The 22456-nt window shown below is 49.3% G+C and overlaps 1 protein-coding gene and 1 long non-coding RNA gene across 4 annotated transcripts in view; one reads left to right on the plus strand and one right to left on the minus strand.

Annotated features, from left to right (window-relative positions):
- Mmp15 (matrix metallopeptidase 15) overlaps positions 1–6448 on the plus strand; it is an 18690-nt gene extending 12242 nt beyond the window's left edge. For all 3 annotated transcript variants that reach the window (XM_003472056.5, XM_063247405.1, XM_023566001.2), the window contains 7 exons: positions 162–469; positions 925–1086; positions 1578–1822; positions 2208–2346; positions 3142–3292; positions 3435–3550; positions 4612–6448. In XM_003472056.5, coding sequence (XP_003472104.1) covers positions 162–469; positions 925–1086; positions 1578–1822; positions 2208–2346; positions 3142–3292; positions 3435–3550; positions 4612–5054 — 1564 coding nt within the window. In that variant the 3' untranslated portion in view covers positions 5055–6448. The remainder of the gene's footprint in view (positions 1–161; positions 470–924; positions 1087–1577; positions 1823–2207; positions 2347–3141; positions 3293–3434; positions 3551–4611) is intronic.
- Positions 464–21358, minus strand: LOC134475753 (uncharacterized). The gene is made up of 5 exons (XR_010046986.1): positions 21190–21358; positions 16781–16968; positions 16446–16585; positions 12507–12631; positions 464–770 (listed from the first exon to the last, which is right to left on the minus strand). It is a non-coding gene; the product is annotated as an uncharacterized LOC134475753 (long non-coding RNA).
- Positions 21359–22456: the final 1098 nt, after the last annotated feature.

Raw genomic sequence — 22456 nt, forward strand, 5'->3', positions numbered from 1 at the left:
TCTTAAAATTAGTTTGTCTGCCCTAATGCAAATGTACATAGTGATATTTTAATGAACTACAAGGGTTTGACAAAGTCTAATTCACATCACAGTAAACTAACAGTTGACAATGACATGAGGACAGAGTAACTCTCACTCACACGTCTTCATGCCTCCTGCAGCATCCAGAACTACACAGAGAAGCTAGGCTGGTACCACTCCATGGAGGCGGTGCGGAGGGCCTTCCGAGTATGGGAGCAGGCGACGCCCCTGGTCTTCCAGGAGGTGCCTTATGACGACATCAGGCTGCGCCGGCAGAAGGAGGCGGACATTATGGTTCTCTTTGCTTCTGGCTTCCATGGTGACAGCTCACCATTTGATGGCATGGGTGGCTTTCTGGCTCATGCCTATTTCCCTGGCCCTGGCCTGGGTGGAGATACCCATTTCGACGCAGATGAGCCCTGGACCTTCTCCAGCACTGACCTGCATGGTGAGGATGGCTGGCCTAGATGAAGGCAGTGCCAGAGGTGGCCATGGGCCCTTCCAAGTGGGTTCAGCTGCTGCAGAGTGGGAAGGGAATAGCTTCCGCTGCCCAGGTCTCAGAGCCCTTCATTAGATCTTGGTTTGCAGTCCCACCATCTCCAATGAGAGGTAGAAAGAGAAGGGTTGGTTGTATCCATTTTTCAAATGGGGAAAATAGAGAGCAGAAGTCAGAGCAGCAGGGCTGGGTGGGTATTTAGCTCAGTGGCATAAGCACCAGCCTGGCAAGTGTGAGGTTCTGAGTTCAATCCCTGGTACCAAAAAACAAACAAAAAAAAAGTCAGAGCAGCTCAGCCTCGTCCAAGAGAGAAGCAAGGACAGGCTCTGTGGCAGCCTCAGGCCAGAGCGCCAGGTGACCGGGTGCTGGGATGGGTTACAGTGACTGTGCTTCTGCTTTCACCACAGGGAACAGCCTTTTCCTGGTGGCAGTGCATGAGCTGGGCCATGCTCTGGGGCTGGAGCACTCCAGCAACCCCAGCGCCATCATGGCACCGTTCTACCAGTGGATGGACATTGACAATTTCCAGCTGCCTGAGGATGACCTCCGGGGCATCCAGCAGCTCTATGGTGAGTGGCTGCCCCTGGGGGGTCCTGCTTGCCCTTCCCATTCCCAGCCCTGTGACACACAGGCACTGCTACTATTCTATAGATGAAAAAACAGACCAAGTGAAAATCAGTGATTTGCCCATGTGGTATTGGAAATCAAACCCAGGTCTTGCCCCCAAGCCCACACATGGTTCTAGGCAGGTGAGGGGACACAGGTGGCTCTCCTTACCTCCTCAGTCTCAGCAAGATTCCTTCCAGACCAAGGGTGTCCGGAGTGCCAGACCCATCCCCCTCACCCCCTTGTCTAGCTCGGGCCTGCCATGGGCCTGCCTCTCCTGGATGCTGATGGTGGGTAGAGGAGAGGAGTCTGCTGTGGCAGACAGGACGTTTCACTCAGGAGGCCCTACTGCTGGGGACTTGGGGTCCCAAGATGCTGAGTAGCAGAACCTGGCCTCCAGGCTACATTCTGGGGCTTCCGCTCTCTTACTCTTGCTCCCTGCCTCTCTCCATAGGCACCCCAGATGGTCAGCCTCAGCCCACTCGGCCTCTCCCCACCATGACACCCCAGCGGCCAGGACGGCCAGACCACCGGCCCCCCCGGCCACCACCACCAGGCGGGAAACCAGAGAGGCCCCCAAAACCAGGCCCTCCAGCCCAGCCCCGAACTACAGAGCGGCCTGACCAGTATGGCCCCAACATCTGTGATGGCAACTTTGACACAGTGGCTGTGCTTCGAGGGGAGATGTTCGTGTTCAAGGTCTGGTTCCACCCTCCTGGTGCCCCCTCATCCCCCACAGGCAAGCTCCCACCCCACCCATCCAGGGTCTTTCCCTGTTAGATGCTCAGGCACCTCTATCTTTCCTTCACTGATGGCTCCCAAGGGGCCATCAGACCCCAGACCCCAGATGAGAAGCCAGCTAGGCCTAAGAGCCTGATAGGATGACACAGCAAGCCCAGGTGCTCACTGCCAGAGCTCTCTCCCTAGGGCTGCCTTGACTCGCCCAGCAGTAAGCACTTGGTGACACTCAGCGACCTCCTCCTGGCCCCTCCCTGACCTGGGAAGAGGCATTTTGAGTTCAGGGCTCCCCTAGCCAAGGCAGCTTGCATCTGCTGCACACCAACACCCACACCTCCCTGCTCAGGGCCGCTGGTTCTGGCGAGTCCGGCACAACCGTGTCCTGGACAACTATCCTATGCCCATTGGCCACTTCTGGCGTGGTCTGCCTGGTGACATCAGTGCTGCCTATGAGCGCCAGGATGGTCGTTTCGTCTTTTTCAAAGGTAAGCTGGATAGGTGAGTGGGGATGGGGGACTGAGTAGCCTTCACATCCAACCTTCTGACCTAGCTGAACCTAAAGGGAGAAAGAAACAACAGGTTGCAGCTCATGACTCATCCTGTGGGCTCCCTTGGAGGGGACAGGGACACCTGGGATGCTGGTGCACTGGCAGCAAGGTGGCGATGGGAGTAGAGAGAGGCCAGGTGATTCAGTGGGGCTTCGTTCCAGAGGCTGCCCATTATCTGTAATTCGGGGACTCCACTCCACTTTTGTCTAGCTCTGCCTGTTCTCACAAGAGCAGATTCCCAAGCCCACTCTGGTGGCCTGCATGACAAAGGCCTTGAGGGGTAGGATGTTTGAGCCTTAGTGAGGCAGGAACTCTTTGGGGACAGGGCTGAGCCCACTAAAAGTGGGAACGCTTGTCCATGTATGCAATCACAGTTTCAGAAGCCAGGCAGAGACCCTGTTTCTTTTCACAAAAACTGTGGGAATGAAGGCCCATGTGTATGTGTAGTATGTGGGCATGTCAGGCATGAGCAGCTGACTTACACACTTGGAAATAAGTGTGTCACCGATGTCTGTGAATGTTCAGTGAGTGGATGTTGTGAGCAGCACTGTATATGTCCGGTGGGGGGGGGGGCCTCAAGGCTGTCATGGACACCAGTGTGAGTGATCTTGTGCACATGTGAGGGCCAAGGTGGGCAACAGTGAGTATGAGTGGCTTTATGAGGCCAGAAGAGCATTTCCTGCACTCCTGGCCCCCAGGCCATCCTCGCACAGCCTCCCACTCTGCCTGCAGGTGACCGTTACTGGCTCTTCCGAGAGGCAAATCTGGAACCTGGCTACCCACAGCCACTGACCAGCTATGGCCTGGGCATTCCCTATGACCGCATTGACACAGCTATCTGGTGGGAGCCCACAGGTCACACCTTCTTCTTCCAGGAGGATAGGTGAGTGCTGCTCCCCTAAAGGAAGAAGGCCTCCAGCATGCTCCTTCCCCCTAAGCCTACCCAGAGGAGCCCATTGCCAGTGGGGAACAGGTGCTGGCCCAGGAAGATCTCTGGGTCCACAGCCTGCTGCTTCTGATCACAGGTACTGGCGCTTCAATGAGGAGACACAGCATGGAGACCCCGGCTATCCCAAGCCTATCAGTGTCTGGCAGGGGATCCCTGCCTCCCCCAAGGGGGCCTTCCTAAGCAATGATGCAGGTAACCTCAGGGCTCACCACAACCCCTATTACCCACACAGGCAACAGGGCTTGCCCAAGGTCCCCCAGAATTGTGATGGCCTGTATGGGGGACCACAGCTGTGTCAGGCCCTGGGCTGGGCTGGGGGCTTCCTGACCACTTGATCTTTCCTGCATTGTCATCATCCCCTTCTTACTGTAGGGCAGACGAAACCAGAGACCATGAGTTATATGCCTCAAATCCCATAGCCAAGAATCCTTTGGGGAGCCTTGCACTTCATGGGATGGACTTGGCTCAGTGCTGAGGTGTCACATATCTGCCTGGAAGGGAAGCCTGGTCTCTGTCATCATCACCAAGCTATAGGGACTGTGGGTGTTTCTCTAGCAGGGTCTCTGGTGCACTAGCCTTGGTTCTCTCATAGTCTGGATTCTTAGGCTCAGGGGAGACCCTACTTACTTTGCCAGTGCTGGGGCTGGTTCCCAGCTTCTGTGTGTGGGTATTGCTCTGAAGCTGCTCTGACTCGCTCTTTACTTAAGAGCTGCCCTTCCCAGTGTCAGTGGGATGCAGGCAAGGTCCCCAAGGCCAGAAGCCAGGTCAAGGTAGCTAGGTTCATGCAGGCCCAAGGCCACATGGCCACACTAGCCTCTGGAATGAAGTCAGTCAGAGAGCAACAGAGTTCTCTAACTGCAAGCCCCAACCTGGCAGGCTGTGGGACACTCCTGTACCTGTCAGCCTACTCAGGAAGCCCAGAAGTCTGTCTTTGACCCAAACCTCTCTAAGCCTCAGTCTGGTTGCTGTAAGTTGGAAAATAATGTATTTCAAAATGCTCAGGGAAGGAAGTGAGAAAGAAGGCACTTGGGGTTTTTGTTTGCTTTTTGTGCTGGCTTCTTTTGACTTCACTGATGTGAACAGACCCAGGACCTTGAGCATGTTAAACACATGTTCCACCAATGAGCTACATCCACAGCTCCAAAGCTGGCACATTAAAGCCCCTTAAGTATGCCCTGGTCTTCTTTGAGAGTCTCCACCTGGTGGCAGGTGGGCCCTGGCCTGAAGCTACTGTGACCTGCTTATCCCCACAGCCTACACCTACTTCTACAAGGGCACCAAGTACTGGAAATTTGACAATGAGCGCCTGCGGATGGAGCCTGGCTACCCAAAGTCCATCCTGCGGGACTTTATGGGCTGCCAGGAGCACGTGGAACCTGGACCCCGATGGCCTGATGTGGCCCGTCCACCCTTCAACCCCGATGGGGGTGCAGAGCCTGGGCTGGATGGTGACAGCACAGAGGGCGATATGGACGATGGGACAGGGGCAGACGGAGACAAGGACAGGGATGGGGGCAGCCGAGTGGTGGTGCAGATGGAGGAGGTGGTGCGGACAGTGAACGTGGTGATGGTGCTGGTGCCCCTGCTGCTGCTGCTCTGTGTCCTGGGCGTTGCCTATGCTCTGGTGCAGATGCAGCGCAAGGGTGCACCCCGCATGCTGCTCTACTGTAAGCGCTCCCTGCAGGAGTGGGTCTGACCTGGGCCTCCTGCTCCATGCATGTGGTGCTTAAGGGCTGGGCAGTGCCTGTGGTTTCTAGATGGCTCCCTGGGTCACCCCAGCAAGGGTCTCTGGGGACATGGGTCTGGGGTGGGGACCCCTCTCAGCCAACACATCCCTTGTGAGTCCTTTTTCGTTTACTTAAGCCCAGGTATCTTTTTTCTTTTTGGCACCTTAGTTCAGCATTCTTTTTACCTTCCTGACTAGGGCAGAGTGCTTAAATTTTCTTAATGCAGTTCTGCTCCAGACAGAAAATCAGGCCCCATCCACCTGTGGCTCAGCCATAGCCAGAAGAACAAGGGACAAACAGTCAGAGGCCTACCTCCAGAAGGTGACACAAGAGCTGTGAGCTTCTTCCAGCCTTGGCTCCTCCTTAGCCTGCGCCCCATGGCCATAACCAGGGCACTGTTTGCCTTGGAAGAGTCTAGCTGGATCTCCAACCTCCTGAGTCTGCCTTAGGAATAGCTTGTTACCCAGGGGCAGCCCCTTTTCAGGGGATGGGGCCCATTGAGACTTGGTTTCTTCCCAGCCCACCTCGATGGGAGCCCTGCTCCTGGTGCTGGGAACCCCACTCCATCTGGCCAGTGGGCAGCTCCCACCTACCCCTCAGCCCATGCCTCCCACCCTCTCTGGGGGAGGGGCCTGGGCCTTCCTGACCAAGGACCAAAGGGAGTCTGTTAATGCCCTCCCCCAAATGCTAGCACTGGCATTGGCTCTGCCCAGACTTTCCCTCTCTCAGCTGTGACCCACGTGCTCCTTCCAGGGGCCTGCCCCCACCCCCTACCCCCACACATCTGTCCTCAGAGGTGTCGGAGCTCACCCAGCCTCAGGCTTCTGCTGCAACTCTCCTGACCCTTGGGGAGGAAGGGGGCTGGTCAGTGCCCAGACTGGTTTCCACTGATGTACCACACACACACCAGGCTTGGGGCCTACCTTCTCTCTAGCTCCTTGTTCTCCCAGGAAACTGGTGGGGACAGGCCAGAAATTCGTCCCCAAAAAGGAGCCCACTATGGCCTGGAAGATCCCTCTTCTTGGGCTACACCTGAGGATGGGCAGGGATGCTCCTTCCTCTTTTCTTTCTCAAAGTCAGCAGGAGGCTGAGGCTGCTGTGGGAAATGGTACTGTACAGCCGGCTCCATCCCCTCTGCTTCCCTGCAGCTAGTGGGTATGCCACCCAGGATCCCCAAGGCCATGGGGCAGGAGGTTCTCCTTGCCTCTCATCACTTGGCACTGAGTGTGGTCCAGCGGCTCCCCCTAGTCACTTCTGCGGAACTGGAGAGCCAGCCAGCAAGGGGTGTGGGTGTGGGTATGGTGTCCACCCCCATCTGTTTATTTCTGTAAATAATCTGCACTGATTAAACGTACAGCCGGCATGTGTGGCCTTGTTTGTAAGAAGCCCTAGGCTGCAGCTTGCAGCCAAAAGGGGCTGTAAGTGGCAGGGGTTCAAGTCCAGGCTACGATGGGACTGCTTACCCACAATATGAAGGAGATTTTGTTCTCAGTTCAATGGAGCTCCTTCCCAATGGCCAGGGCTTAGGGGATGGGGAGGCAGCTGCCCTCAGCAGACCACAGGAAGAACAGCAGGTCAGCCTGATAGGTGAGGCTGGGAAGGAGTACAGAACTTATTTGCCATTCATTGGTAATGAGAAAGGACAGTGCAGCTTCTTATGTGCCTTCCAGGTCTAGGAGGTGGGAAAAGCCAAAGCAGGCTCATGACCCCAACTGGGTTCTGGGCAGCCTGGGAGCCATCTTGGACAAAAGCCCATAGCTGGGCACAAAGGCAGTTGGGAAATGTGGCCACTTTGGTTCCAAGAGTTCCCCTGGCCACACTGTTCAGAGGATAAGGGGACACCAAGATCTATATCTCATCTTGGAAGCTGCAGAAAATCCCACCAGAGGCCTGCTCAGGCTGCATACAGTGCTGCCCCAGAAGTACAGAGAGCAAGGGGTGGTACCCTGGGCATGTGTGCTGGTAGCTGGTAGCTGGGAGGACGGCCTCAGACCCACACCCATGTTCTCAGCCACGCCTGTAAGCTACAAGGCTGGGCCCCCGGAATGCAAAGGTCAGCCTCAGGAGGGGCCTAGCTCCAATCGCAGAGCGGGCTGGGTCCCCACAAGTTCTCCACAGAGTCCTGCAATCTGCTCTGGGCCCCAGCCCCCTGGATCCCAGCCCTTCCTCTCTTTGTGTGGGAATTGGCTGCAGAGAGTAGGAAGCGCTGGGCTGGCGTTAGGAAGCTTAGCCTCTCAGCTCATCTAGGAAGTGGCCTGTGAGCTCCCGCACACAGAGGCCTTGATATCCACAGCAGGTCCAGGGCCAACACCATCTTCGCAGCTTTCCTGCTGCCTGGGTCCCACCCTGGGCTGCCCTCTGCCTGTAGCCCTAGAGTCGCCCAGAAGCCGAGGGTCCCCAGGCAGGCGGGTGGCAGCGTGATAAGAATGAGAAAGGAGAGGGTGAGAGGCCTCCCCTCATGGCACTCTTCCTCAGAGCCAAGGCCAGAGGAGAGATTTGGCAGAGGCCTCAGCTCCTTGGGAAGCCCGAGCCTCCCACCCCCAGCCCCCAGCTATAGCCCTAGAGAAAGCTGGTATCCAAAGGGACAGGCTGTGGGAAAAGCCCTGTTTATCCTCTTGGAGGATGGGGGAGACAAGCCTCCTGGGACCGTACCAACTCCCCAGGATTAACAAAAGCCTGCATCTTTAGACCTTTTTAATGTGACCTGCTAAACTCAGCTTAGACCCCTCATGGCCCATGTTCCTGCAGCACCTTTTTTTGTTTACATTTTGCTACTTCCTAAGAAAATCAAGATATTAAAGAAGAACAAGAAGAAAAATGGGTATCGGTACAATTTTGTTAACAGGCATTTCTGGCTGGGAGTGGTGGTGCACACCTGTAATCCCAGTGCTTGGGAGGCAGAGGCAAAAGGATCACAAGTCCAGTGCCAGCCCCTTCCTCAAAAAAACAAACAAAAGGGGCTGGGGATTTAGCTCAGCGGCATAAGCGCCTGCCTTGCAAGCAGGCAGTCATGAGTTCGATCCCCAGTACCGATAAAAAGGAAAAAAACAAAACAAAACAAAACAAAAAATAGTTTGGCATTTCCTTTCAACCTGTTTTCTGTGAGTTAGCATAGCTTGGAATTGCAGTATAAAACACCCGGAGCTTGAACCCCAACCTGCAATACCAGGGCTACAGCGGAGAGTGTGACACCACCTAACTTAGGCTGACACAAGTGAATAGAGGGTGGGAGGCTGTCAAGTGCTGGCAACAGGCCTGGCACTGGGCACAGGCAAAGCATGTGGCTGAGCGCTGCAAATTAGCATGCTCCCCTCACACATTCTACTTGAGAGGAGGTGGGCTCAGAGGAAGTGACTTGACTGAAGTCACACTGCAAGGAAAGCCTCACACTGGCTCAGACAGACTTGCACAATGGCTCAGCACCACCCTACCTGGTGCAGTAAGAGAACCAGACAGCAATGAGGAGGCCCGTCTCCTGTCCCCTATATTCTGTGCATCCAAGACCCAACAGAGCCTCCTTTCAGGCCAAGGCTGGGCCCAGCTGGCTGCTTCCTCCCCCTCCGACTTGGCAGAAAGGCCTTTTTGTTGTGGTGCACACAGAGGCCATTCTGCAGCTCACGGAAGGAATGGCCGCTTCCTGTCCATCCACAGCAGCCCAAGCTGCAGAGGGACATTCAGTATGGGTCCATGAGGAGCAGGGATTCACCCATCTGTGTGCTCTAGACCTGTCTGTGGAAACCCATGCTGCGGGGCTCTGTGTGCCACTCCCCCCATCCAAGAACCCACAGGAAGAGGTGAAGAATCATCGGTTAGCAGCAAACCTTGGGGGTCCCACCCCCAACCCACTGTGCATGACCCACAAATCACTGGCAGAGACCCCTGCCAGCGTGTTGGCCCTGTCCCAAATGCCCCCAACTTATTTCCTTCTATATCCTTGCTTCTGCTGTTCCTTCCCCTGGAAAGCCTTTCTCTGCAGATTTCATCCTGTTCAGACTGCACAGATCGCACAGCGAGGAAAGCTCTGGCTGGGATCAGACTTCCTTGCACAGCAGCCCTGCCCTGTCTCATGTGCCACCTTGGCCAAGTCACTGCCTCTGAGGCCCTCTTCAAGGCTCAGTTTGTTGGCAGGAAGAAGGGGTGGAACCCAGGGGTATTCTACCACTGAGCTACATGACACGGTCCTGCTGACCTGTCCAGGCTGACGTAACTTGGGATGCACTCTTGATTATTCCCGAGCCCTAAACTCGGGCACTCCAGTGCCATGAGCCTTCCAGCAGTCACTTCCCCTCTCAGAGCCCAAGCCGCCAGTCTTCAGCACAGCGGGACCAGCTGGGCCTCCTCACTGCTGTTGGGCCTGACTGAGACTCTGGGCCTCGGGGAGGCTCTTGAGTTGCTGCTAACATCTCCACGGGAAGTGCAGGTACTGTGCGCAGGATGTCTGTTTTCTCACTTCCTTTCCAGGAGTATTTGTAGGGTGGGGTCAAAGGTCGACAGGCCCAGGACAGGTGCCTGGGAGCAGGGACATTCCTATCCCACCCGCTCCCCTCTCAGCTGCCAGGGGCCTCGCCCAGAGCCCCATCCAGCAGCACCAGCCCTGCAGGCTTCCCAGACCCTGAGCTCCGGCTCAGCTCAGGTTTCTCCTCCAAGTGCCCCCACACTTTGCATCCACCTCAGCCTTTGCCAGAAATAGCTTCTACCCTCCCCTTGGCTTACAGCCAAGCTAACAGGCCCCTCCCAGACAAACAATACTGTCCCCACCCAGCACAGTCCCAGCAATCAACTGGAATCCACTAAGAAAGCTGCCCGAGTCCCTGGAAAGAGGAGGGTAGCTGTACTCCAGTCATTTCACCCTTAAAATACCCAGCACAAACTAACCCTAAAACCTATAGTCGCTGGCCAGATCGACCCCCTTTCCAGATGGAATTACTGAAGCCTGGAGATGGGTGATATGGCCACAGCTCCCAACTCTTTTCGGTGTTTCTTCTGATCCCTGGAAAGGACTCTCCCTACCTCCTTGTGCCTGCCCATGTAACATTGCCCTCATCTGTTCTTCAGGAGCTGAGGGCAGGGTGTGGAGAGGAATCCAGCCTTCCTGACAAGGCAATTCTGTGCCTCTGTTTTGATGCCAGCAGACAGGGGAGCTCTGCTCAGCAGCCTCCACCCACCCTGCCAATAGCCCCACAGTGTCCTGTGAGACCCCACTCCTGCCACCCCATCATGAACTCTGGTAGAGCTGACACCATGCCCTCGGAGATGGACAGGTTCCAGGACCCTGTGCTAGCCAATGAGTAGCTTGGAGCATGATTCAGAAGTGAGCAAGAAACCCATGCTGGCCAATCAGGCCCACTCTAACTTTTTGTCGGTTCCCTGGAATCATGAAATCAGCTGGTTACAATTGCTGAGCTGTTAGGATGTGAACTGAGAGCCACTAAAGGGTCATCTCGACACAACACAGAAAGAACGTGTCTCAGAGTGAGGCCAGAAAAGGAAAACAGCTGGAAGAGACTAAAAGAATATTTTTAAGCACCTGGATCAAGCCATGCGTGAAACTCAGAGGCTCTAGGCATTTCAGTTACATATACCAATCAACTCCTTTCATTTCTTAATTCAGTGTGAGTTGACAGGGTTTTTTTTGTTTTGTTTTGTTTTATCCTGAACGTCCTACAGTACACTTCAGTTTCAAACTCATACATAGCTTACTGCATTCTCCAAGGCCATGTAGAACTCCTTAGCATCTTAGCAAACCCTAGAATCATCACACAAACATCTCTTCCATTTCTGATGTTTACTGAGCCTCAAGCTCACTCTGGCACAACAGCAGAGGACAGAGGCGTCTTCGCAAGAGCCCCTGGAAATCAGGTAGCCAGACGATGGCAGGGAATGCGTGGTGTTAGGTTTTTCCTTGGCACAGTAGAGAAGCAAGAGCAGAAAAGGAAAAAAGGGCTTTTCCTCAGGTACAGGAGGGCTGCAGAAGAGTGCAAGATCCCTCCGCGGCAGACAAAGCAGCTCAGGCTTTTATCAGATTTGACAGCGTGTGGAGTCTGAAGGGACGGGCAACTGATTGGGGGAATGCTGGCATGCACGAAAAGTGCAAAGTTCCATTTGGGGCCTAGAAGAGGAACGCAGAGATCAGTATTGAAGGGACAGGCTGTCACTCCAGGGCCTAGCGCCATGCTGGGCAGGTGCCACCTTGAATTTCAGAGGTGCAGAACCGAGCAGGTAACAACTTTTTCAGACAGCAAAAAAAACTCAAATATGGTCAGCTATCACAGACACTGAAGAGACCATGAAAAGCCAAGGAGGCTGTGAGAAATGCCAGCAATCTCTGCTTCCCACCAAACACACTTAACAGTTTTATACAAATCCTCAGGCTTTTCCTTAGGAGTATATATTAACATTTTATTTTTAAAAGGTGAGTTCATACTGGCGTATTGCTCACCTCCCTTTTCATTTAAAGCAGCATTAATTTTAGATGAGAAATTTTAGAATGTAAACGACTTTCATTGTTTACTTTGTTGCTTGAGTTTTTTTATGAACACAAACTCACTGTAGAAATTAATGGGTTTCACTGTGACATTTCCATTTATGCATATCCTGTGCTTTGACCATATCCAACTTCTCTTCTGACCTCCTTTCTCTCCCCGGATCCCTTCCCTAGTAGTCCCTCTTTTACTTTCAAGTCATCTTTTTTTGTTTTTTAACTTTTAAAATTTGTGTCTGGCTTCTTTTGCTTAACATGATGTGCCCAAGTTCCATTCATTTTCCTGCAAATGACATGACTTCACGTTACTTTATGGCTCACTGATACTGCCCTGTGTACACACACCATAGTTCTCTCCCTGTTCTCCTTACGGGCACCTCAGCTGACTCCACAGCTTAGCTATTGTTAATGGCAACACAATTGTTGCTTGAATTTTTACGAGCATGCATTACAGGCCCATAATGATGAGATAAGTGATTAACAGTGGACTTTAAACCCTTTTTCTGTGTCAGACTGTTTCCTTCAGCATCCTTTAGGATGTCATCTGTGGATGCCCCGGAATCTCCTTAATCCATAGCGGGACAATTAAACAATATCTGGAAATGTCCGTTCTTATTACAAACCATTCTGTTTCTTTGGGTACCGAGGATTGAACTCATGACCTTGTGCTTGCCAGGCAGGCACTTATGCCACTCAGCTAAATCCTCAGCCATACAAACCATTCTTAAGGGCTCACACTGTACCTCCACAAGACTGTTCCTTTGCACTTCACAGCACAGACACAGACAGGTGAATGAACTTACCCAAAAACCACACAGCAAGTGGAATCAAGCTTATAACCATACCTTACACAAAAGCTCATACTCTTAACATCTGTGTCGGTCAATTTTCCATCACTGTAACAAAATACTGTAGAGACACAACTTACAAAGAGACTTACAAAGAGGAGAGGTTTGTTTTAGCTCAGTTTTGGAGGTTCCACTCATGACTGATTACCCCATTGCTTTGGGCCTGTAGTGAGGCAGCACATCGTGGTGGGTGTCTGTAGCAGAGCAGAACTTTTCACTGCAAAGCAACAAACAAAAGAGAGGCACAGAAATCATTGAGGTCTCATAATTCTTTTCAAGGGCACACCCCCCAAAACCAAGAGAGTCCCTAAAAGATACTACCTCCTGAAGGTACCATCAGCTTTCAACAGTACTACCCTGGGAACTTTAACACATGGACTTCTAGGACACTCTCAGACCAACCATCAATATTTAGTGAACACTAACTGATGTGAGGATGTCAGGCCATAGAGCCAGCTATTCCAGGAGACAGAACAGCAAGCACAGAGATCCTGAGGCTGGCCCAGGACTGGCATTTTTGAGGACAGAAAAGAGACAAAGAGATAGTGAAAGGGTGAGGAGCCAAGGAGGAGCTGGGCCAGGTTACACAGTCAGGAGCAGGATTTGTTCTGTGCCTGGTGAGAATCCTCTGGAGTAGTGTAAGGACTTGGAGGAAGATGACATTTATCATTTATGATTTTAAGACTATTTCTCTGGCTACTGTATGTTTTGCTATACTACTTTTGCAAACACCCACAATTCCTGCCTTTATAGAACATCAGAAAAAATGGATATGCAGCCACTGTCCTAAGGCTCACATCGTATACCAACAAGCCACCCTCCTGGGACAGTGGACATGTGCTTCTCTGAGTGGCTGAGAGCACAGTCCCATACTGTCACCACTAGGCATGCAATCATCTTCATCAATATGATTGTGGGACCAATGATATTTTGTTGGTCTTATTTGTTCTCTGTTTTTTTTCATAGGTTAGTTTTTTTCATAGGGGAGTTGTTAACCCCTTGGGGTTTTTGGGTTTTTTTTGAGGGGGAAGAAATCATTTCCCACTCAGCCCCACTGCCCATGTTTCTTTTGGGTGTTTCTTCTACTGATAGAAAGGTATTAGCTCAAGCTCCTTCTGTACAGACAGGTAAAGTGAGAATGGGTACTAGCTCTGGTCAGTTCTTTAGAGGAACGCTGGTTCCAGAAGGAAGCATCCGCCAACCTCATTTATTGCCAGAAGAGATCCCCTCCTCCTGTGGTCCCCTCCTGGTATTTATAAGGTTTTTTCCTGGGTTTCACCCCTAGCTCCCCACCAGAGCCTTTTCCTGGTCTTCCAGCGGAGGAAAAGACCAATTAGACAATTAGCTCTCCGCGTAGAAGTCACCATGGAGGAATGGGGCCCAACACACAAAGCTTTGTTCCTGGGATGGGGGCAGGGCTGTTTTCCCCTCATCTCCAAAAGCAAGAGAGGTCACAGAACTCAGCTAGGCAGCGTGGTGCATGCACACCCCAAGCCAGCACTCTGTTTTGGTGGTACAGGCTGCCCTTGAATGTACATGGAGCAGAAGGTGACACAGTAAAAGTAAGGCTTGTGGACTTAAATCTGTGCAAACATCAGGCTGTACTTACCGTGGTAGCACCAGAGTTAAAGCCTACTCAGCACTCACCCTCCCATCTCTAGCTACACACCTTGACCTCTGAGGAGCCACCCTCCCCAACTCAGAGTTAATGAGTTATACAGGAAGCCCCCGCATCCAGAGACAGATGGGATCCAGGTGGGAGACTCAGTCCTCTACCCTAACTCCATCTCTGCCAATGATGGGCAGTGGGGCAACTCATCTTTCCCTTTTGTCCACAGAGGGGAACAGTTTGTCTTAAAGTGAGCATGATAGAGCAACTAGACAGAAAGATGATCTTCTGTGAGGCCCTGGATGCAGCCTGACCTGAAGTCAGTGCTGCTTTACACTAGTAAGTGCCAATAAATACCCTCTCTTTGATCAACCTAATTTAAGACAGAATTTTTGTGTTTTTTAACTGATCTATTTATCTACTTATTTCTGTCACTTAATCAGATCTTTTCATTTCATCACCAAAGTCTAACACTCAAGCAAAGGAACAAATTTGTCCTAGGTCACACTACAAGTTAGCCCCAGAGCTAGGGCCCTGGAAGCTCAGACATGCCTGTCCCCAAACAACTGTCCTTCTCACTGGGACTTGCTAGCTTATGAAATAAACAAGTCCGATCATTCTCCCTCAAATCTGTGTAAACTTGTAAATTAACAAACAGCTGTGCAAACACGTGATCTTGTTCAGTTTCATAAATGAATCATACAGAATTTGGAAATCAATACTAAGTGTGTCAAGCCAGGTGTGGTAGCACATACTTGTGATCCCAGCTATTCAGGAGGCTGAATGAGGAGGACTCCAAGTTCAGGCCACCCTGGGTAATTTACCTAGACCTTGTACCGAACTCAACAAAGATGGAGAGATTAAGTGTAGCTTAGTAGTAGAACACTTGCCTAGCATGTGCAAGGCCCTGAGTTTAATCCCAAATGCAAAAAACAAAAACAAACAAACAAACAAAACAAAAAACCAGGTATTTCCAAGACATAGGAAAGACAGACTTGCATATAAAAGTGTTCATTTAGCTTTCTTTGCAGAAGCAATAACCAGAAATAGACAAATAATGGAACAGTGGTTAAATAAGATGTGCCATTGGGGCTGGGGATTTAGCTCAGCGGCATAAGCACCAGCCTTGCAAGCAGGCAGTTGTGAGTTCAATCCCCAGTACTGATAAAAAGGAAAAAAACAAAACAAAACAAAAAGATGTGCCATTATTCTTTGATGAAATATACAACAATTTTTAGATGGTGATTCTAAAAATAGTTCAGGTATCAATGTGGAAATGGATTTGATACAACTTTAAGCAAAAAAACTGGAGAGAAATTGAACAATGACAGCTTTGAAAGTGCAAATGAAGAGAAGAACCAGGAAGAAAAATTCTGGCAGTGTTAGATTTTATATTGGCACAGCAGGATAACAGGCAGTTTTTCTTCTCTCTTTGATCTTAATGTGCTTTAGCTGCTTTTTCTGTGGAAAAGTTCCACTGGCTTTTTGTTTTTGTTTTTGTTTCTGAAACTATAAAGATTAAATCCAAAGCCTCATGTATGCAGTAAACCTGTGTTTTACCCAAGTCTCACTTATTTTGTTTTAAATTTTTATTTGTTTATGCAATACTAGGCATTTAACCCATAACCTTCAGACTGAGCTACATCCCTAGAATTTTTTTTTTTGGAGACACCATCTCACCAACTTGCTAAATTAGCCAGGCTAGGTTCAAACCTTTAATTCTCCTGCCTCAGCCTTCCAGAGTACCGAGATTATAGGTATGCACCACCACACCTGGGTTGTTTTTAAAAAATAGCCTTTCATGGAGATATATAAGCACAAAGATGCTTTGATTCTTTGATGGAACAAGACAGCATAAATACTTTGATATACACTGGTACCTGGTTCACAAATGCTTTTGTTTGCAAACAAATAGGTTCACAAACAGAAGTGTTTGGCAAAACCTTTTGTTTGCAAACTGCATCTGGTGACAAACACAGCAGTGCCATCTTTCTCACACAAACACAAACATGGCCATCTTTTCCAAAATCACGAAATAAATTAAGTTCATGAAATGAAGCACCACTGTCTAAGTCAAAAGAAAATAAAACAATAAGGACAGTAAGCACAGATGTAACTGAGGACCAAAGATCCCAGGGTGGCCAATTTATGCTTCAGGTAATTAAGCACATGAGGCTTTTTTGTAGGATAAGAGGATGCTAGGGTTTGAATGTCCCATGAAAAAGTCACGTTGAAGTTTAATCAGCACTGTTAATAGTACTAAGAGGTAGAAACTTTAAGAACGAACTTATGCCATTGTCTCCAGAGTGAATGAACTATGGAGTAGGTTTCTGACAAAAAAGGTGAGGTCTGCCTGATTCCCCCTGTGTCACTGATGACCCCTTCCCTTCTGCCACCTTATACCACAGCACAAGATCCTCACCTGAGACCAGCCCATGCCCTTGGTCTCCACAGATGGGCAGCCAATAGACCTGTACGGTGTATCCTGCTAGAACAGCAGAACACAGACCAAGATGGACTAGAGCAAGGTGACACGGCCTGAGTTCTGCAGGATGGCAGGATCTGGAAAAAATAAAGGAAAGTCAAGGCTGGCAGGAAGAAGGCACAAGTCAGCACACAACAGCAGGGATGAATAGGGTATCTGAGGCGTGGCTGTCACAAAGCACCTATGCTGCAGATAGTGGAAAAACACTTTGGGGATGTGAAATTGGGCCAAGGAACTGGGCGTCCCCAAGGCAGCCCTCAGGACATACCTACCTGCTTTTCCAGAAAGGTCCAGTCTAGCTGATTTCCCCAAACATCCCAGCAGGGCAGCCAAAGATAGCAATCAGGAGGGAGACAGATCCCAGGCACTGCAGGAAGGCGTAACTGAGGGCCTTCCAGGGCATTTGGTCCATTTTCTAGTTGGGAAACCTGAGGCCCAAAACGAGTCCTTGACTTGCCCACTGTCACAATAAAAGTTCATGGCAAATTAGACTCAGACATGGTCCCTGAACCCCAGAGGAGAGTGTTATTCACACTTCTTTATCACTCTCGTGTGTAATGAATGTACAAAGCTCTATGTTAGAAGTGCAGACACTACAGAAAAGACAAAATTCTGATCCCTCTCATCCTCTGAAAATCTTCCATTTCCTTACCCATCATTCTGGAACAAGCTGTGTACTTATATACATCATATCCGTGTATACATTCACAGCGTATTCAGTATTTGTTTGGGGCTGATTCAGCATAAATACTGTGTTGTCCCCCACTTCCCTTCCCCAGTAATGTGGATGGAACCCAGGGCCTCATTAGCTAGGCAAGCACTGTATCAGCAGGCAGCACCCTCTAGCCCTTGTTTATTTTTTGGACAAGGTCTCCCTAATTTGCCCAGGCTAGCCTCAAGCCCACCAACCTCCTGTCTCACCTCCCTGAGTAGCTGGGATTAGAGGCATGTGGAACTGCACCCAGTTTAAAACCTACCTCTACTATTAGCCACTGCCTATTTGAGTAGCAAAGATTACCAGGGATAAAGGCAGCAGATCTCCCCTCTTCTCTGAGTACACAGGAAGGCATTTCCACTCCTTTGCACTTAGGTGAGGCCAAATGACTAGATCTGGCCAAAGGACTGTGAGCAGAAGTGATAAAGGTCACCTGCAGTGAGAGGCAGTTAATGAAAGGTGGGCCCCATCCTCCTGCTGCTCCCTTAATAGCCTCTGCCTGGCTCCTCAATCCCTGAAGTCCCTGTTGAAAAGGTGGCAATTATTCATATGAGACCAAGACTGTCTCACACTGAGTCCCTCCTCGGCAGGACAGGACCTCAACCTGCGCAGGCACATTGCCAGAGCAAAGTATGGCTGTGTGTTGTATCACAGGGATTTCAGATGTAAGTCATTTCTGCAGCTTAACCTTGCTTACCCTGACTGGCACAGAACAGTATGTTAACTTCCAACAAATCTCTCCACCAATCTGCGGCTCCTGTGAAATCTGATTTCTGCACATGCTTCCTCACACACTCTCAAGAACAACTCTGAAAGTCATGAAAACACTACTTTTGGGCCCATCTGAATGAATTCTGTACCCTGACATTGATGGAAAGGATTCTCCAAGAACTCTCAAGAGTTCTGGAAATGTGTGTTGTTCCCATTAATGGCTGCTTCCAGGCCATGGGCAGTCCCACAGTGGCTTCCTGCTCAGGGCCAGAGGCACAACCTATGGCTCAGACAGCATGTCCTGGCCAGTCAACAGTCCTTACACGGGGGCTCTCAGGGCCATCTCTGTCTGGGTGCCTGTCCCCAGGAAGGTCACTGCCAGCCACTGCCAAGTCAGACCAACCCAGGTCACCTTCCCCTGTCCTGCTCAGGGGAAAGACAGAAACCTTACAAGCATGTTTTCACCAACGTGAGAGTTTCGGCCCCTCTCCAGGGACTGTTTGTGTTTCGGGTTGGCTACTGGCTGGCCAGCCCCACCCACTTCTTTCTTCTGCCAAGTTGACATTCTCCAGGCTGCTAGGCCTCCAAGGAGCAGGCAGTTCCTGCCCTGCACTGCCCAGCGGGAATCTCCTTTTCCTATCCCAGGCACTTCCACAGCCTCTGTTACATTTCACCCTCTCAACATCCTACAGCCAGTGCTGCCTTCTTAGGACAGAGCTGAGGCCCAGCAAAAGCTCAAAGCCCCGCTTGCCCAAGGTCACACACCATATTAGGGCCTGGGGTAACGTGAAAACAGACTAGCCCTGCCCAATAGACCCCCACCACACACACACAGACATAGCAACCAGCCACTGGACAGGGATCGGGCCTGGTTTGCAACCCCTTCTGTACCGCGCTCATTCATTCACCAAGCACTGACATTTAAGGGCACCAACTGCGAGCTATCATCCTCTGACAGCCCAGCCCGCTGCTGGTTTCTGCAAGGTGTTTGCTCATCTATGTGCATATTATCCATAGTTGCCTCCTGCTACAGGGGCAGAATTCGGTTACAACAGAGACCATGTGGCTCTAAACCTCAAAACTTTACTGACTCTTTACAGAAAAGGTTTGCCCCCGAGTCACATTTTAACTTTCTAGAGACTTTTGTATTCAGAAGCTCCTTCTTCATTTAAAAAAAAGTGATATGTACTTATAATTTTTAAATTATGCACATACAATTTATATATAAACACATTTTTAAATTTTATGACTCTTGTTGACCTAAAACTAAACATAACATTGTATTCTCATTTTTTCTTCTGATGTAAAAAAATTGTTGGGATGGTTCAATGGTCCCTGGAAATGTGAGCAGCTTGTATTGGGCCTGTGGCTGGTCCTGAGTATGCTTAACACAGGTTCTTCCACTGCTGAGGATAGAGCGGAAGGCGACCCTCATGATTAGCTCCTCCCCTCGGCCCTTACTCCCCAGCAGGGAGGCAGGAAGAACTTCTACAGGGAAACAGGAAGGGCTCAGACAAAATGACTGCACATACGTCCTGGGGAGAAAATTACCATTCATTTTATAATTCCCAAATCTTAAAATTTTTAACATTTTAGTGTTTTGCATTCAATAATAAATGTGTATGGATTGAAAAATGTTTTGAATACCCCCAGATGGCTTGCAAAGCAAAGTAACTGCCCTCCCCACCTCTGCTCTCCTCTCCTTTCCATCGCTGGCTGCAATGCCTTCAAATAGCAGGAATGTACCTGTTTTCTGTGTGTACACACACATTCTGCCCCATTCCTTGCATTTTTCCCTCTTAAGTCTATACAGTCATGCATAAATTCATCTTTTTAAAATACCTCTTCAGTATTTCACTGAATTGGGACATCCGAGTATTTCTAATCTTTTTTCTGTCAGAACAGTGGAATGATGGTACCTCCACACAAAGCAATCATGTTTGAATATTAGGCAATCTTTAGTTCTTTCTAAAAATGTTGTTGCTGTTGTTGAACCCAACCTCACACATGCTAGGCAAGTACTCTACCTCTGAGCTACACCTCCAACCCTTACAGAATCCTCTAAAGGAGTCCTTGTTTACACAAGGACTCACTCATAACGACTCTCCCATTACCTGGTGCTTTCCGATTCATTTATTTCAAACAAGGAAATACTATTTGGAGAAGACACAATAGCCTGAAATGACCTCAGTGAATTCTAATTTTGGATGTTTATGGCAATAGACCAGCAGAACTCCTTGGGGTGGGAGAGATATTTAACACAGATTTAGTAATTTTTCCAGGGGATATGACTTCACAGTTGCAAAGTGTTAGATGAAACTGTAAACAAACCTTTTAAAGATTACTTTAGAAAGCAATGCTTTCAAATTAAGAACTTCTACTCACAGACACCATGAAAAAGAATGAAAAGCAAGCGTCAGAGTAGAAGAGACTTGCAATACACATGTCCAACAAAAGCTTTACATCTAAACTATATAAAGAACTTCCACTAAACAATAAGCAAAAGACTCCAGATACCTGTGGGGAAAAAATGGATAAAAGGCTTGGCAAGCACTTCATTTAGAAAGGATATTCCAGGGACCGATTAACATATGATAATATGCTCAACTTCACTAGCTGTTAGGCAAAGGTGGATTAAGACAACAGAATACAACCTGTTCACCAGAAATGTCTAAAGTACAAAAGACAGACAATAACAAGTACTGACAAGAATACGGACAACACAAAAAAAAAATTTTTTTTTTTTGGTCTCTTTAAGACAGGGTCTCACTATGTAGTTCAGGTTGGCCTTGAACTCATAACGATCCTCCTGCCTCAGCCTCCTGAGTGCTGGGATTATAGGCGAGTGCCACTATGCCTGGTTTAGAAAGAGCTTTCTAACCTTTACTCCAAACCAGGTAAGGAAAATACTTTTTATTTTTATTGATTTATTTATTTGATGTGGGGGATTGAACCTAGGGCCTAGCGCAAGCACTGTATCACTGATCAACATTCTAGGATTTTTTTTTTTTTTTAAAGCAAGGTCATGTTAAATTGCCAAGGCTGGGCTCAGACCTGCGATTCTCTGGTGGCACCCTACAAGCCCTGGAGTTACAGGGGTGTGTCACCATGCCCAGCTAGAAAAAGACAGACGCTGCCGCCAGTCTCTGCCACTCAGCCTTGTCAAAACTTCTATTTGCAAAAGCCCAGCACCCCTGCACTGCTTATGCGCGTGGGCAGGGCCCTTGCTCCAAATGGTAGGGTGATTCCACTTACATAAAGTTTAAACACAGCTTCCCCTTGTTGCGACAGAATACTGACAAAAACAACTAAAAAGGAGAAAAGCCTGGTTTTGGTTCACAGTCTCAGACTTCAGTCACTTCATTCTCCTCTTTTGCAGTCCGAAGTTTCTGGATCTGCAGAGAGGTACTTCACCAGGAGCACTCTTCCAGGATGCTCTTCACCACAAGAAGCAGGGCTGAAGGGCGGGTCCAAACGCCTTTTAGACCACGCCCCTCTGACCTCACTTCCTCCTGTAAGGCCCCACCTTCTAAAGATTCCCTACCAATAGCACCATTGGCTCAGGCCAAACCTTTAACACCTGGACCTTCTGAAGAGGTTTAAAATCCAAACCCAGTGGATCCTCTGACGCATTTTTGTAATTCCAGCTACTCCAGGGGCTGAGGTGAGTGGATTGCAAGTGAGCCCAGTTTGGGGAATTCAGAATCTTAGCATAAACTCTGTTTCAAAAAAAAAGTGGGGAGAGGTATTTTGTTTTATTTTAAAAGAGTAGGGTGTAGCTCAGTGTGATAGCCTTACGTTCAGTTGTTAGTACTGCAAAAATAAAGATTTGTCTATGTGGGGCTGGGGATTTAGCTCAGCAGCATAAGCGCCTGCCTTGCAAGCAGGCAGTCGTGAGTTCGATCCCTGGTACCGATAAAAAGGAAAAAGACCAAAAAAAAAAAAAAAAAAAAAAAAAAAAAATTTGTCTGTGTGTAAATAGAGAGATAAGCTATATCTGTAGGACTTAATGTTTTGCAAATGAATAGTTATTACTCGGGTTAAGTTTCAGGGATATTGGAAATCTATTGCAACCACCTTTATGGTAGTAACACTGCAAAGCTATGTGATCCCAGTGACAGTGACAAATGAATGACAGATAAACCTGCAGAAGACTAACAAAAAATAGGTCAGAGGACAGAGTGGAACATGCCTGTCATACCAATAGGTGAGGCTGAAGCAGGAGGATCAAAACTTTGATCCTGGCCTGGGCAACTTGGTGACTCAGTGAGACTCTTACAGAGCTCTGCATCAAGTCCACAGTACTGAAGGGAAAAAAGTCATGATTGTCTGATAGAATGACAAGAGAGCAAAGCTACGTTTCCAAAGTGATGCAGTATTTTGCCTAATGTATGATTTAAAAATACGCCTGGAGTAAAAATAATACATTAAATATTTTTAATTTGTGGTTCTGGAGATCAAACTCAGGACCTCAAACATGCTAGCAAGCTCTCAAACACTGAGCTACTCCTGCAGCCCTGAA

Source organism: Cavia porcellus, unplaced genomic scaffold (assembly GCF_034190915.1).
Source record: "Cavia porcellus strain 051 isolate PalLab524CR breed Dunkin Hartley unplaced genomic scaffold, mCavPor4.1 scaffold_4, whole genome shotgun sequence".
In the NCBI taxonomy this organism is placed as follows: Eukaryota; Metazoa; Chordata; class Mammalia; order Rodentia; family Caviidae; genus Cavia; species Cavia porcellus.